This window comes from Amblyomma mixtum, chromosome 7 (genome assembly GCF_055824585.1).
Source record: "Amblyomma mixtum isolate Tamu chromosome 7, ASM5582458v1, whole genome shotgun sequence".
NCBI lineage: Eukaryota > Metazoa > Arthropoda > Arachnida > Ixodida > Ixodidae > Amblyomma > Amblyomma mixtum.
Window position 1 is genome coordinate 91,322,951 of NC_143018.1, and position 16,658 is coordinate 91,339,608.

Genomic DNA, 16,658 nt, shown 5'->3' on the forward strand with positions numbered 1-16,658 from the left:
GGAGTGGTAACGTGTTTGATAGCATCGGAGATTCCGTGTACTTCTAGGGCGAGAGTGGTGCATGTGGAGGTGAAGCAAGCCAGAAGTGAGAGGGTGGCTTGCTTAGAGCGGCGCTCAATATATACACTTAGTCTTGTGGTTTTTGCTAAAGGCCTTCACCGTAAATGCCCTCGAGATACTCGTACTAGCTATTAACTATTAAACAAACGTAGTTAACTAGTGGCTCATGGAGACACACAAAACCTTTCGCATTCACATTACGCAAGTGGTCTTAAGTGCCCTCCGTAATTTTTTTCGAATGTGCAGCGGAATGCAGTGACCGAACAGGACGAACTGTGGCCCGGAGGCATCGTTCCTTACGTCATTACCAATAGCATCCGTAAGTACATGCGAAACGTCTGGCTAGACGTAAGATCAGCAATGAACAACAAAAACACCTTTAACTCATTTGTTAGCCTGTCAACATGATTCTTGAGCCCCGTCTGGGTGCCGCTACTTGAGTATGTGCCGTTTTATTCGAATGTACAGTCGGGGACAAAAGCCTCCGGACCACGTGACCCTCAAACGAAGCCGATAGCTCTACCACCAGACAGCGGCTGGAGACCGCTCGTGTGGAGATGAAAGAACAAAAATTAACTTTTACCTTCACAAGTGTGGTCTCCAGCCGCCGACTTATAGCAGAGCTATCGGCTTTTTTAGAGGAACACGTAGTCCGGAGACTTTTGTCCCCGACTGTACTCATACGTTTATTTATCTGGAGCATACTGCAGGCCCAGTGAAGGGCCTTGGCATGACGGGTACCAGAAACACAAAACAAAAAGTGCAGAGCAAGACGTGAAAAAAATCAACAACTCAATGAATGGCCTATTCTAAAGCATCAGTGTCAGCTACTGATGATGATACTAGTCGATTTAACTCGGTAATGGTACGGGGGAAAACATGGCTGCAAGGAGCAGACAAGACAACGGAGCAAACAGAAGTGGCTAAAGTGGTCTCTACAAAAAAGCCTGGCTTTTTTTTTCTGGTGGGTTTTTCTGGTGAGGGGGTGGGTTAGGAGGCGGCGGGACCTCAGCTACCTGCTCCTGGATGACACGCTGAATAGAAGGCGACAGCGATGGCGTTGTTGTGGGTTGGCAGGTAACCAGCGATAATTGACGAGCGACCTCCTCCCGCACAAACTGCTTGATGTGCTGAAGAAGTGTCGGCTCAGCTGATCGTGGGCAGGACTGGCTGCTGCCAAGCTCGAAATGGTGTCGTCCGAGCAAGTGGTATGGCGGGTGACATGTCGCTGTTTCCGGAGCTCGTCGTAGCTCTGACGCAAAGACACGCGTCGGAGACGGTTTGGGGATCTTTAGACACCAACATTTGAAACGCATCATCCTCAATTCCTTTCAGAATGTGTCGGATTTTGTCAGCCTCACTCATAGATGGATTGAGCCGCTTACACAAATCAACGACGTCCTCGATATAACTCGTGAAGTTCTCGCCGTTCTGCTGGGCACGACTGCGCAACCGTTGTTCGGCACGAAGTTTTCGGACAGCGGGGCGGCCGAAGACGTCAGTCAGGCTGGTTTTTAGAGCCGCCCAGGTAGTAAAATCCGCTTCATGTTTGGGGAACCATAAGTTGGGGAACCATAACGACGTCATCCCATTTGTTGTAAACACTCACGCGTTCGTAGGAGGCCAGCCAATCTTCTACATCGGTGTTGTCAGTGCCGCTGGAGATCGTAGGGTAGCGTTGACGGACGGCACTGGAACAAATGACAGCGGTGGGGACAGATTGGGCCGAGGTTTCGGACGTCGTGGTAGAGCCTGGTTGCCTGGGAATCGTAGCGTAGCTCCAGCGAAGAGCAGGCATCCCCTCCACCAAGTGTAATGTGTAATTCCAAGTATAATTATATATACCCTGAATATTAACGTGTACAGCCTTTTGAAAAAGTGTCCGGATCACACGGCTCGCTGTCGATCAGTATGCCTTTTCCGAGGCACAAAGCTAATGCAGGTGTGCGACTCGATTTCGTCCATGGCCTTCCGAATCCTCTTCGTGGAGCGACCTGGAACAAAAAGGAGAGGCAGCGTATACGCTTCGTTACCGCCATTTACCAGGCCGCGATGGCCTACGCAGGTGGTCCGACTGAAACTGATCAGAACTTTACTGGATGAGGAAGGACAAGAAGTTTGGTCTCTCCCTAGGGATCTACTACCACACTGGTGCTGTAAGTGCCTTGCAACATGGCTCGACAGGTAACCAAGTGGCCGGGCACATTTGAAAAAGGCTGTAAGAAACTAGGAGGTGTAGTTTTCGGTATTTGGGCGGAACAAATTTTGCGATATTTTCTTCGTTCCTGCAACGCCTTTTAAGTTCCGAGTGTGCGCGATTCTCTCTGGTGGTCTCTGGGTGCTTCCTTTAAAAAAGCCCGGTTACAAGAGACCGACAGAGGCCAGACTTTCCACCCCGCGTCAGTGTTCCACTGACTTTGATTCTGTAACCGCTGTACGACATGATGGTGCAAACATCACTGGACGCGTTTTAGTCGGACCACCTGCGTAGGCCATCTCGGCCTGGTAAACGGCGGTAACGAAGCGTATACGCTGCCTCTCCCTTTTGTTCCAGGTCGCTCCACGAAGAGGATTCGGCAGGCCATGGACGAAATCGAGTCGCACACCTGCATTCGCTTTGTGCCTCGGAAAAGGCATCCTAACTACATTTCCATTATGCGTGGAGATGGGTGAGCTTTCTGAAGAAAACTACATGTCATGCAATCCAGAACCCAAGAGCGTACGCTGTAAATTGCCATGTCGAGGGAAATCTTTCATGTTCACCATCCTGTAGTGTCCAGAAGTCATTATGATATACCTATACATGTTGCATCTATGCTGTGTCCCAGTCAGGGCACCGTTTCTCAAACCCACGCTTGCCGCGTGACCAAGGGTAGAGAATCATAAAACGAGCTCACTTCCCTGCGGCCTCGGCCTTTATGGCAGAGGACACCCCAGGCAACATTTTCCTGCCAACGAGACATCGACGTGAAAGTTTCGGTGAGAGCGACTACACCGACGCCGATTCCTGCACAGCTTTGCAAGAGACAGGCTCTCAAGCAACGATCGATGCAAAATGTGAACAAGCCGCCTTTCCAATCCCTCGTTCTATTAACGCGAAAGCATTATATGGCTATATAATTATACTATTTGACATTATATGGCAAAAAAAACCCGGCGGTGTTGACCAAGCAAAGTGGTTCCAATACCTCCTGACGTCACCATGTCGGATACCTTGAGCAGTAGACCGTAGGATGGTAAAAGGTGGTCATAGGCGATGAAGCAAAGACATTAAACAAGACGGCAGTAGTTGAACTTGATCATTTGTTATACTGGTAGTTTTGGAATGATGAACGTTACTAAATAATGATAATGGCCATTAAAGACGATGGCAATAATAAAGGCTTTTAGATTAATAGCCTTTATGGTGAAATCCTTCAAGGTAAAGGCCTTTAGGGCAAAGACCTTTCAGTTGAAGGTCTTTAGGTCAAATGCTTTTGCGGTAAATGACTTGCGGTCAAATGCCTTTACGGGAAGGCTTTAGGGTAAAGGCCGTATGGTAAAGGCTTTTCGGATGAAAGCCTTCATGGTAAATATCTTCCGGGTAAAGGCTTTGTTGTAAAGGCTTTAGGTAAAGCGCCTTTATGCTTAAGGCCTTTAGTGTAAATGCGCTTAGGCCAAAGGATTCTTTATTATTAAATTGTTCCCGTGACCGCCAGTACGGCACCTTTTTCTCTCTTCTTTCACTCATACCTTTCTCCCCTTACGGCGTGGTTCGGGCGCCCACCGAGATATGTGAGACAATTACTGCGCCATTTCCTCTCCTCAAAAACCAGTTTTCTCCAGATTAAGACGAAAGATGTATGAACAGACGAGATTCAAAGAACAGACACCAGTGACGCCCTCCCGCCAAGGCGAAGGAAACGAAAACCACTTTATACACAGTCTTTATATACAGCATTCACAACATAACAGTTCGGCACCAGAAGGACAGCATAAAGGCCCGACCACTAAGCATCGTTTCTTCGACGGCGCAGCATCTTCGCGGCTACCGGCATCGCCGTAGGCGAAATTCCGACACTTGAAGCGGGGCGACGTTGGAAAACGCAGATATCAGGGGTAGATCTCAGTTTCGACGTCGTAAATACCTTGTAGGCTCGGGCTGGTGGGGACCAATCATGTGCGGCGTATTTACAACGATTTACGGATTAATCCACGCCGCTGCTATATCTGACAAAGGCGCGGCCGGTTTCTGCGAAGGCAGTAGCGCCGTTCCTGTTCCCGTGCCATTGTCCCCCTAGTCCCCGACGTATGTTCCTGACGGTGATGATTAGGACGATTAGCTACGGACAGGGGATAGTTGAGGTGCTGTGTCCGTGAACTCTCCACACACTGTCTAGAGATGTCAGCGACCACGGCGGTAGACGAGGTGCTGATGCGACGCCATGGGCCTTCGATGCTTTACTCTTGGCCCTCTTTCATTCCCGCGGTGGTCTTTCATAATGCCCCACTATGATGGCCGTTGCATCAGCTGTTCCGCAGCTGCCGTGGGGCGCCCGCCCGGTAGGGTAGCTCATCGGACCGCTTCGATGCGGCTCACGCCGATTCCGCGCAGGACCTGGCATGATGACCACGCTCGAAGGGCAGCGTATTAACTGGCGCTTTGTCGATCGCACGGAGTCTGGCTTCAACAGGAGGCCAGCGGAAGGCTTTCGTTACAAAAGCGTGGACACAATAAACATAGAGTTGCGTGGCAACGACTCCTTCATAAACCGCACTGTGTTGAATTATTGCGACAATGAGTCTTCCTGCTAACATTGCATTGATGAAGTGCTGTCAGCAACGAAACGGGGACAAGAATATTGAGGTGGCCGCACAAAAACACCAATCTTTTAACTCCTGGAGAGAAAATACATGCGAGGTTGATTAATACTTCGGAACTGAATTGAAATTGAATTGGTTTTTGAAGAAAGGAAATGGCGCAGTATCTGTCTCAGATCTCGGTAACACTCGAACCGCGTCGTTAGGGAAGGGAGGAAGGTGGGAGTGAGAGAAGAAACAGATAAAGAGATAAATAGCCATAGTAAAGAGCTCCGGAATAATTTCGACCACCTGGTGATTTTTCGCATGCACTCACTTAGCACAGAACACAGGCGACTTAGCGTTTCGCCTCCATCGATGAGTCTTTGAGCCTTCGAAGTTAAAATAACCTGAGCTGGTAATGAGCTTTTCTGGCTAAGAGCTTCTTATTTTGCTGTTCATCGCTAATTGTACTGTTTCCGTTTCATTTCTTGCTGATAGTAGATATAGCCGTCTGCTTTGTATGTTAATCATGCCGTAAGATGATGCTGTCTCAAGCGAGTCAACTGCAATGTACTGAGCCAGGCGAAAATGTGCTTTTTTTTTCGGCGTAATAAAGATGCCTGCTTAGTAACCGAGTGCGCCGAGTTATTTAAATCATTCGTGTTTTTTGCCACTCCATACATTGAATGACGTTTTACTTAGTCCGGTAAGCCTATCTGGCCGTCACCAAGCTCAGGTCAATTAATTTTTTTTCTGCCTCTAGTCGCGATGACTTCTTGAGCTAAAAGTGGTAAATTGGAGCTAGATAGGGCTAAGAACAAGCATTACCAAGCAAAAGTTTGACCTATTCCATAATAAAACACCGCATAATTTTACCATTTCTTACACCCTGCCTTTACATCCTGCTTTCAATGGGACTTAGGTGTTACTCCCACATCGGCCGCCAGGGCGGTGCTCAGAACGTGTCCCTTGGCTCCGGCTGCCTCTACCGGGGCACCATACTCCACGAGCTGATGCACGCCATAGGGTTCGACCACGAGCACTCGCGCTCCGACAGGGATGAATACATCGACGTCTTCCTGGAGAACGCAGAACCAGGTGAGGAAAGCCTCAGTTGGATTGGGGACTGTTGCTGCGAGGTTCTGCTTTGGCCTCATGCAGGTGCGCAGGGCCTCAAAGAACATGACTGGAGTGAATATGCCCCAGTGTGTTTCGGATATTTTTTTACTGCAATGTTCGCCTGGAGTTTCGGTTTCGGTGGGCTGTGAGCGTACCTGACTCCGGAGGTTTCGGGGGTTGGTTGCATAAGATGCTGCAGTGAGTGGGTCAGATTTCAGCGAGCCCACGGTACTTTTTGCCGTTGTGTGTTCGCTATTCTGACGTCACTGCACACTACAAGTGAAACAACTTGCGGAGAGAAACAGTGTAATATATGTTATTGAGAGCACGCTGGGGTATATTGCTCCAGTTCCACTGTTCGTAAGGCTATCAGCACTGTTATGGGGAAAAGAAGAAATGACCTCAAAGGTTGGCGCCTCTAATCGTTAAAAAATAGTATCCAGTCGTCCCTGCGATGTACAGGGAGTTTCGTCATGAAGAAATGCCGTGTCTGACGTGCAGCTTGCGAAATATGACTAGCCTCTCAGTTATGATTAGCGGAGAGAACTTAATGCCCTATTTCAGTGAACGTGTCGGTGAATTTGGCCAGGGCTGTGAGGTTGTGTGGAATATGCGCAGCCGCTCAAGATATCGCTAGCTAAAAACAATAGGTTGCCGGTTTTGTACACGACCGTACTATTTTGTGAATGTTGTTCCTCAAAGAGAAAAATGTTCCGAACACAACGATTAGTTTGATATACAAGTTTTCTTTTACTGCCTGGAATTCAACGGTGTCGTGAAATGACCAGCTGACTGGTGCCCGTCGAGAATAAAAAAAATGTAATAGATTTATCCTGACAGTGTTCACATGCTGGGCTAGAACATAGCCAACACTTGTGGACAAAAGCATTTTTAAACGAGAACCAGTTTATGAACACAGTTTTTTTTATATATATTGTAAGATTTCACTATAACAGTCAATATATTCGCAGATCTGCCGTCGGCATCAGGCTTGCATCTTTTTGTTATTAACATTTTTGTTATCGTCAAAAGTGTTCCCCATGGTTTTCTTTGGCACTCTCAACTGTTCGATGCGAGCCATGGAAACAATTTAAAATAATTTTGCTACATATCGGAAGAATGAACTATTGTCTTCAATATTTCCATAGCGGTACCTTACAGTTTTCTAATATTCAAAATTTTTGTCAAAGAATGTTGGACAAGCTTGGATGTCGACGTTAGGACAGAGCAGGGTGCTGTACAAAATGATTGAAAGATCTCAAGTTCGCAACACAGATTACAGTGAAAACTCAAGCTAATGATGCACACATAGCTGTAATTAAGAGGATCAAATTAACAAGGAGAAAGCGTGGAGTTGTTTCAATAAAGTGTTGACGATGGTGGATTGAAGCACTTACTGCATGGAAGTCACGTTACAATCTTTTAGCCTGATAGCATTGAGGTTCCCGATCAGCTGGAAACTAGGCGTGTGCGTGAACGGAAAATCCTCAGAGAAGTAGGTGGCACTCCTGTTTCTTAGGTCGCGTGAGCTTGTGACGTCATCACAACCTGCACACCGTGTCGGGTGGAAGTTAAATTAATGTCTGGTGGCGAGAGGTTGTTTGGGAAGAGCACTATAGGTCTCACAAGCTCCACCAGTGGCTGTATTTGAAAGAGCAACCTGCCGCGGTGGTGGCACATAGCTTAAACGCTGCACTGAAGCGACAGGAGTCGCATGGTGCCCCTCAGCGATCTATGAATGTAAAGTAGAGAATGAAGTTAATGAATGAGAATTCCGTAAATATGGGCCTTTATCCATTAACGCTAACGCCTCATACCCTTAATGCGGAGCTTTAGTGTCCACTCCAGTTTTTCTTCGTCATGTGACTGTCAGAACGTTTATTTATTTAAGTAGCCTAAGGGTCCGGCTGGGCATTACATAGGAGGGGAGAACAGATAACAAAATTGCTCAAGGGTTCACTTCATACATAATAAATATATAGGAAAGACAAGAATGAAAGAACAAAGCGTGAATTATCAAATTGGGTCGGTGTTACACATTGTGGGCATGGTGCAGCGTGCAGTAAACAAAAATAATATGTACACGCAAAAGGCAAAGCACAGGTACAAGGCGGCAAGTTCAAACAGACTGCAATGCTGCGCGCCTGATTCAAGGAATGTTAGTAATGATGAAGGGAAAGATGATGATTGATTAATAGCCGCAATGAAAACAGGTAAAGCATTCCACTCTCTTACAGCCAATACTAATGGGGAATTCTGATACTTTGTGCGAGCAAAAAGTGTTTGAATTTTATGCGCATGGTCGGAACGAGATGACATGTGATGTGCTGCCCCTGATGTGCCTGTGTGCGAAAGTTGAATGGTTGTAGTAGAGGGAGTGGAACAACGATAGACGAAAGAATTTCCGTCGTATATGGAGGTCCAGAAGATTTAGAGATTGCTCGATCATTACTATTAAAGAGCGGATAGAACTGCTGAAACCACATGCTGCAGTGTCTGAATGGTTTTGTGCTCGTCGCTAACCATATACTTCCCTCTTCTTCCCTCCCCCAGAAAACAGAGAACAGTTCGACAAGCTGGAACCCTGGGAGAATCGTCTGCTGGTGCCTTTTGACAAGAACTCGGTCATGCTTTACGGCTCGAAGACCTTTGCTCGTAAGCCAAAGCTGAACACCATGCTTGACAAGAACGGCAAGCAACTGAAAGAGGTCTACGACAAGCCGGGAATGAGCCGCAGCGACATTCGCAGGATCAAATTACTCTACCGCTGCAAAAAATAAACCACCACTCATACACGACAAAATAACAAATGTTTGCTGATTTTAAAAAAACTTGTAGCCCCACAACAGACACCGGCATAGTTTCTTGGGCTAAACTGGAACTACGATATCGACTGAAGAATAGAAGCAAAGCAAGTTGGACAAAAGATGAGGGTTTGTTAAAACATAAACTTAAGAACGAAAGAAGGCATCAGTCATTGAGGTTAAGGTAACCAGAAAGAAATAGAATTCTACACAAATGCGATCGCAGTACAGCCTGGGACTGCGCATGAATGAAAATACGCTTTGTTTATCCCAATGCATTGTTAACGAAGAAAACATTAAAATTTTAAAGTAAATGCTTAGAGGGAGGTAAAAAAGAATAAAGAATGGTAAAACTAGATCAAAAATAGCAAACTGTATTTTTTCGCAGCAATTGAAGATTTCTGAATTTATCATGAACCCGCTCGGAGTATAGAGTAAGCATTTAACAGTGTAGTTCATTGCAGTCGCTCCGATTACATGGGGAAATTTCGAATCCAGTAATCAGTTACCTCGCAGTACAAAGTCGCTGAGCATTACGAGGTGGCGGGTAAGGGGTTTGAATTGCCCTTGATGGTATACTTAAGCTAACGACGCAGTTTAACAACTAAAATAGAACAACACGCTACACTAGATCATCAGATGGCTGTCAAAACTTCGAACTGAGCTGAAAGGCGATCAGAGCACGTCGCACCGTTCAGTAGGGTTCAGGGGCGTGCCAGGCGCGCACCTAAATGCTCGCGCAAACTCCTTCACTTGCCTCATCGCCAGATCACAGACACCGCCCGAGTTCCCCGACTCGCTTCCACCGCAGCTGACGAAGCAGAGTGCCATGAAGAGGAGCTGCTTTCCGCTGTAGGAGCCTAGGCGCGGGAAGGGGCTGTGCTTCGGCGACGCGTCGGCCTCGTAGGCTTCGACGAGGGCGTCCGCTGCGACAGCTCGGCTTAGAGGACGGTCGATGTAAAAGCCTTGTGAGGCGTCTTCTTCGACGCAAGCACTCAGGTTGGCGATGATGCTGCTGGTCCTCGAGTCCAGGGCGTATGCCGTGGTAAGCAGCCAGGCCAGCGCAGAGGCCACTTGCCCGCCCAGGCCTCCGTAGTTGAACGCAGAGGGGAGCCGGACGTCAAACATGGGGAACGACACAGACACCGGAGTCAGCCGAAAGGTTCTTTCGTTGGCAAACGCCACCGACAGGCTTAGGGAGCTAATGGAGCGAGCGACTTCGTCGTCCACTGCATTCCCTGCAACCTGCGACAACATGCGCCAGTTTTTCACTAGCGACTGGGTCATATCGAGCGCTACGTAACTGTGTGTAGGGAGTCTTCTATCACTAAACGGAATTACTGAACTGTATAGCTCAGCCCAGTTGCCGACGACGGTGATGTTCTTTTTGAAGTGCGACCACCTGGACAAGCGACGCCGGAAAGTGTCCGCAATGGCTCGAGTCACACGCTCGGCGCTTGCGCGCGTGTTGCTGCCGTCGAATCCGCTCTCATGCAGGCCAAAGAGAGCATCGGGCAAGAGGAGGTAAGCCATGCTCAGGCAGAAGGCGCCGTAGCGGGCAGACGCCACCTTCTCATTGCCGCCATAGTAGTTGATAATTAAGCCTTTGTTCGCAAAGAGCGCGGCCACTTGCACCGTGCTCCAGGATGACAGGAGGTGCGCATACTTATCTCCGTTCTTTTGCCAGATGTCGAAGAAGGCGCCAATGAAGTTCGGACCTGTCGTTACAAGTTCGACAGCGGCGGTGTCATTATAACCAAGCTGCCGCAAAGTGTTGAGCCAGTCCACATTGGAAATTCTAATTCCTGGGGGGGGGGGAATCAATGGCACAGGAGACAACGTGCGGGCGTAATAGTTTGGAACCACAGAAGAAACCATCGTTTTCTCCAGGTCAACTGTTTCCGCAAGGCTCACCTCTTTAACGTTACCACGTCCATGTCCGAAGCTTCTTCGCAGGTTTGTAAAGTAGGCCTTGAAGGACATGCCCGATGCTGTGTACGTCGGCTGTTCTAAGATTCGGTAGAACAGTCTGCCGGGGTTCACCATCAGCGTAGTCCTGTTGCCGGACGGCTTTGGCACGACGTGCGCAATGACGTCCCAAGCGAGCTTCAGTGAAGTGAACATCAAGGTCCGCAGAATGTTCGCCTGATCCTGAGGGTACGGCCACGTAATGCCTACCCAGGCCAGAGCTTGCTTGATCTCCGCCAGGTGGTCGGAGTGGCCGCTCAGCACTCGCTCGCAGCTGCTATAGGCAGCGGCCGCACTCTGGACGCTATTCTGGCCCAAAGAGGGCACGCTGATAGTTCGCACACGTTGTGTCATGTGGTCCTGAGCCCTCTGGTAGAGCATCTCGCGAACACTGAGCACTTGCCTGTGCTCCCAGCCGCCGCACACGAAGCGCGTGAAGCTCTGGCACGGGCTGTCGGAGGCGTTGATGGAAGACGCCAAGATGTTGGCGTACTCACGGCACAAAGCCGTCGCACACGCATTTGAAGTGGGATGGGCATTCTGGCTGAAGAGGATGATGGCGAGCACGACGGCAGCGATGACAACGAAGATGTACGTTAGGAGGGCGATGATCCCGACACGCTTCACTAGACTCCTTCGGCCCGCCTGCGGGTGAAAGGTCGAGATGTTGTTTAGCTTTTTACTTGGTGGGCAATAGGATAGTGCCACCGTCATGACTAATAGTCGGATACAATTAAAAAACGAAGCACCTTTTCCCCGTCAGAGGACCGCCTTCCAACCACTGGCGTCGGCCGATTCTCGTGAGCCTGCTAGCGAGACAATGCAGGTAGGGGCAGATGAAAGGGGACAGTCCCCTCCCTCCTTGGTCAGGGATAATCCCCAACCTGCATTGTCACAGCGCTGCCTGCACTTCCATGCTAGCAGGTCCACGGGAATCGGCCGTCGCCATTGGTTGGAGGGCGGTCCTTTGACGGGGAAAAGATGCTTCGTACTTGAGTTTTATCCGACTATAGAGTTTACTACGAATGCCTACATTACTGCATTGTTGCTGGTGGGTGCATCTACACAGGCAAGCAACGTTATCGTCTTTGAAAGGGCTGTGAAAGGGGGTCTCAACAATGATGTAATATGCCTAGGGTGCTAAAGGACGCAGCGTTACAAATATCTTCCAGCCAAAATTTTTTTGATGCGCTTTGTGGAAGCTTAGTTATTTGTAGTCAAAATTTGAATTTCCGCGTCTTTGCGAATTCCCCTCTCCACTCGTCACTTTTTGCGCGCTGAAATGTCGGTCCGCCGGCTTTACGCGCTCGGCCCCTCCGCCGACCGCCGACGCACAAGAGAATTCCCCTGCGGGCGGAGCCAACGACTTCTAAACTGGTTTGGCGTCGACGGCGCTGGCGCGGCGAACCAATGATGGCATTGCACTGCTGACGCAACGAGCGCTAAATGAAGCAATGCGCGCGGATTCCGGTGAAAGCTCGGCACCGCTGGTTGCCGCGAGGCGCGGAAGCGGGAGTTCTTAAAATGTATTGTAAATTATCGGATTGCTTTTGAGGTCTTGTACGCGGCGTGAACGCTCGGTGGGCCTGTGCGCTACATAAAGCGAGCATTTTATAGGCAACCTCCAACACCCTTTTCAGGGACCCTTTTCAGGGACCCTTTTCAGGGACCCTTTTAAGGGGAGAGTTCAGTTGCGAAATATGTGAAATGTATGAAAACTGGAAGGAAGGATACGACGGGACATTACAAACGCGAACTGATAGGCGAGTTGTTTGTGCATGGCATAACTGAAACAGCCCAAGGCCCAAGGCCAAAGAAGGGAGCAGAGGAAAGGAGGAAACGGACAACACTGTTGTTAGTTCAGCACTTGTGTTGTCCGTTTCCTCCTTTCCTCTGCTCTCGTCTTGGGCCTTGGACCTTGCGCTGTTTCAATTATACGACGGGACATGTGATATCTACAGTGTATTTCACCTAGTTAAATACAAATGAGAAATACAGTTGGTCAGCGGAACGTACTGTCTTAGCGAAACCTTACCAGGCGAATGGTTTCGCTTCACAACCGCACGGTAGGGCCCTTTCGGCGCGCTAAAGAGCAAAAGGTCTCGATATGTGAGGACAAAGGTTCTCCTCACCTTACTTATATTTACAGTTCAGAGGCTGCTATAGTACTCTACTACACAGAGATGAAAAAAAAAACACATTTACTTGGCTATTTCGGCAAAGACGGTACGTACTACGGAGAAAGAATACCGGTCTCATGCTGGCAGGTTTCCCCTTTCAGTGTCAAAGAGTCTGTGCCGCATTGCAGCCGGGAGCTGAGTGAACGGATTGAAATGCCGACCACCAACAATCCACTGCGTAGTTGGTTGGAAGTATTAAGTTCGGCCGTTCAACATATCTCTTTGTCTTCTCTCAAACACGTTAGCTGACAGGATTATTATACGCATGTTCTGGTTCATGCAAACCGTTTGTCAGAAGTGAAAAGAAAAATGGGTTTGCTTGAAAGCTATGGAGTGGGACTATTTACGCATCAGCGGTGTTCCACATCAATTGACGATGAGAAGAATTCCCGACACAAGAGCCATCACATCAGAAGAGCCATGCGAAACTGCTCAGAAGCAAACACCTAATAACGTTATATAATAATGTGACTAATTTTGCGTAGCTGCATATCGGGAATTTGAATAGAATCAGCACTGGAATAGATTGGCGAGTGATAGAATGCTATTCCATTTCCTCCGCACCAATCCACTTCACTTCATCAAACTTTTTTCTTTCCTCTTTTCACCTCTGCGTCGCTATAACTCTGTTGTTTTCTTAACTGTTCGCCTGCACTGCTTCTAGCTGCCTGACAGTTCCTGCGCACTAAAGGCCTTTACCGGTTCTTTTCGTAGTCGTTCTGCCTTGTTATATTACTGCTGTTCTGTGCTTCTTGTGTTACTGTTCGCTTTTGTTTCTTCAGGTTTCAGCTGCTAACTCCTGGACGCCTTTTTTCCATCTTATTCACCTTGCCTAGAGTTCTAAATCTTTGCGTGTTCTGTTTTTTTGTCTTGCTTTTTTTTTGCAGCGGGAACTACATTTTGGCTTCATGGATTTCGGGATCATGTCTTGATTTTTTTTACCGTTTTTTTCGACATTCCTTTTTTTTCCCTCTTGATATTGTGTTTTTTTATTTCGAGCGTTTAGCTCCTTTTCATTTCCCTTTAATTGGTTTTAAGACCAGAAAATCTTCACTGATCGAGTTCCTTCTCTCTTTCTTTTATTTAAAAAAATAATTGTCTAAGAGAATAAATGAAAGGGTGAAAAAAGTTCCCGTCTTCAGTCCTCTGATCTTATCGAGGTCGGTGCCAGAAACAGCCTTCACGATAAGCAGCCAATCAGCGTGCGTCCCGGCGTGTGCCGCCACTCTGATAAGGCGCCGGGAATAAACCGCTTTGAATTTCACAACAAGAGCACCCTGCAGCAACTGCCAGAGCGCTGCTGCGCTTACCAAACCGAATGAGTGGAACACCCTTCCGCGTAAATTCCCGGACGACCATCCTTGATATATCAAATAGACACTTCAGGTACAGTACCGGAGCCAAGGGCCGAGCCGCCAGACTACTAAGCCATACAATCGCGCAGGCACTCGCACAGTGTGGACGTTTTCATTCTTAATAGTACCACATATGCCCTTGGCACCTCTTGCCAAGGGCATATGATATATTTTGATAATGGCTCTAGCCATTTTGCGCCCCGAAAAAAATTATGAAGTGCACTTAAGACTACTTATTGCTATGAAGGTGAAAACATTAATTTTTATCTATATTTTGCTTTCCTTTCTAATGGCGCACCTACTTTTCACATACAGTCGTAACGCAACACACACACCATGCACACGTCTAGTCGCAAAATAAGCAACACGGTTTTACGGTCTGTGGGCTGCGTGCTCGTCTCGCAATCGGACGCTTCTTGGTTCAATTGCTCGATCCTTAGGAAGAAACTTTGGTGAATACAAGGGGAAGAAACTTTGTTTACTGATGACATCACTGAGGGTTTCGTGGAACCCCTTTTCTGGACGCCTTAGCCGCCCGGCTTCGTTGCTAATGGGCTCGAGAAGACTTCGAGCTTAAAAAAACGCTTCTTACCCTGACCCTATGCGAATTGCGAGTGCGAAGCGAGACACACAAGGAACACATCAAGCACACTCACGTGTCGAGCTTGCTGAAAGTGTTCACCGGGGGGTGCCTTGAGGCTTGGCTTAGTGCTTTTACGTCCCTCCAGTTGCAGCGGGCCTGGATCGTGCCCCGAATAAGACCGATCCGGTATTGCGCTGCTCTGGTGTCCCAGGGTGCCCTGGTGACATGCCTCGCCGATTATGTCACTGGCGATCGGAGGCTGCGGTATGCCTTGGCCTCGAGTGGCTTCAGCTGGAAGGCGGCCGTGTAGACAACACAGTAATTATGCTCTTGCAACCATAGAATTAGGCATCGTTGAGTTATGCACAAGGAATGGACATGCGCAAAGTCTCTCCGCTTTTTCATTACTTATTACCGCAGTTCAGGAGAGCAAGCTGCCGGGCTAGTTGTGAAGGAGTCAGCGCAAAAAAATTTGCAGAGGCTTAGCTTGGTGAAGCCCGGTAGGTTGCGAAAACTTGTTGTTTCTTCCCGGCTTCACACTGGCGGGCTGTCTTCTTCTGTTTGGCAGTAGACGGCATGGCAAACTATCTTTGTACACAGTGAGAAATATCCACCGTGACTACCAGCCGCCTTCCACCGAAGGATCGAGCTGGAGGCCCTTTTTTATGCAGCTGGTATGACGTCACCTCGACTGTAGCGCCACTCGTGAGAGGAGCGCGAGGCTCACCGCCGTGACTACCGCCGCCCTGCGCGGACGGATCGAGCTGGGGGCCCTTTTTTTCGCAGCTGCTATGACGTCACCTCGACGGTAGCGCCACTGGTGAGAGGAGCGCGAGGCTCACCGCCGTGACTACCGCCGCCCTCCGCGGACGGATCGAGCTGGGGGCCCTTTTTTTTGCAGCTGCTATGACGTCACCTCGACTGTAGCGCCACTGGTGAGAGGAGCGCGAGGCTCACCGCCGTGACTACCGCCGCCCTCCGCGGACGGATCGAGCTGGGGGCCCTTTTTTTCGCAGCTGCTATGACGTCACCTCGACTGTAGCGCCACTGTTGAGAGGAGCGCGAGGCTCACCGCCGTGACTACCGCCGCCCTCCGCGGACGGATCGAGCTGGGGGCCCCTTTTTTCGCAGCTGCTATGACGTCACCTCGACTGTAGCGCCACTGGTGAGAGGAGCGCGAGGCTCACCGCCGTGACTACCGCCGCCCTCCGCGGACGGATCGAGCTGGGGGCCCTTTTTTTCGCAGCTGCTATGACGTCACCTCGACTGTAGCGCCACTGGTGAGAGGAGCGCGAGGCTCACCGCCGTGACTACCGACGCCCTCCGCGGAGGGATCGAGCTGGGGGCCCTTTTCGCTCCGCGAAAGGTCAATCGTAACTACCGCCGCGCCATGCTGAAGGCTCAAAACCTAGCGTAGTATTGCTTTCGCAATAAAACGGACGAGGGACAGAAGAGAGGACACATAAAAGGCTAAGACATAAGCGGTCGTGAACGTCTTACGTGTCCTCCCTTCTGTCCCTGGCCCGTTGTTTGCGTTGACTTCTTCACACTATTATTACCGCAGTTTCCTGTAGAATAACGGAAGGCATTATTTTAGATTTCACATCCCTGCTAAGCGGCCAACATGTGTGGGCATGTGCAGCGTCCTCAGTGATCCGCGGTATTGGAAATACTGCGCGAGTGCTGCGTCCAGCAACATTCCGCAGCCCGCCCTTCGAGCTCAGCCACTGCGCCGTGGGCGAGGCCTTCACGAGTTTGACAAGCCGTGTTACATTGTATTTTCTCTTCAAACCACAATCCGGTTACA

The 16,658-nt window shown here is 49.1% G+C and overlaps 2 protein-coding genes across 2 annotated transcripts; one reads left to right on the plus strand and one right to left on the minus strand.

The window, feature by feature from the left end:
• Positions 1 to 297: 297 nt before the first annotated feature.
• On the plus strand, positions 298 to 8,741 carry LOC149336822 (astacin-like metalloprotease toxin 1; the record flags this gene model as incomplete). Its single annotated transcript, XM_089554242.1, has 4 exons — positions 298 to 379; positions 2,615 to 2,729; positions 5,765 to 5,940; positions 8,515 to 8,741. Coding segments are annotated over 4 exons (600 nt in total), but the record flags the coding sequence as incomplete, so codon positions are not given.
• Positions 8,742 to 9,440: 699 nt separating this feature from the next.
• On the minus strand, positions 9,441 to 11,447 carry LOC149336823 (endothelin-converting enzyme 2-like). Its single transcript, XM_089554243.1, has one exon. It carries the CDS (start codon positions 11,445 to 11,447, stop codon positions 9,441 to 9,443), a length of 2,007 nt encoding a protein of 668 aa, XP_089410369.1.
• Between the last annotated feature and the right edge of the window lie 5,211 nt (positions 11,448 to 16,658).

What these genes read in the sequence shown, in the direction of transcription:
- LOC149336823 (XM_089554243.1), bottom strand. Translation starts at nt 11,447, where the DNA reads ATGACGGTGGCACTATCCTATTGCCCACCAAGTAAAAAGCTAAACAAC.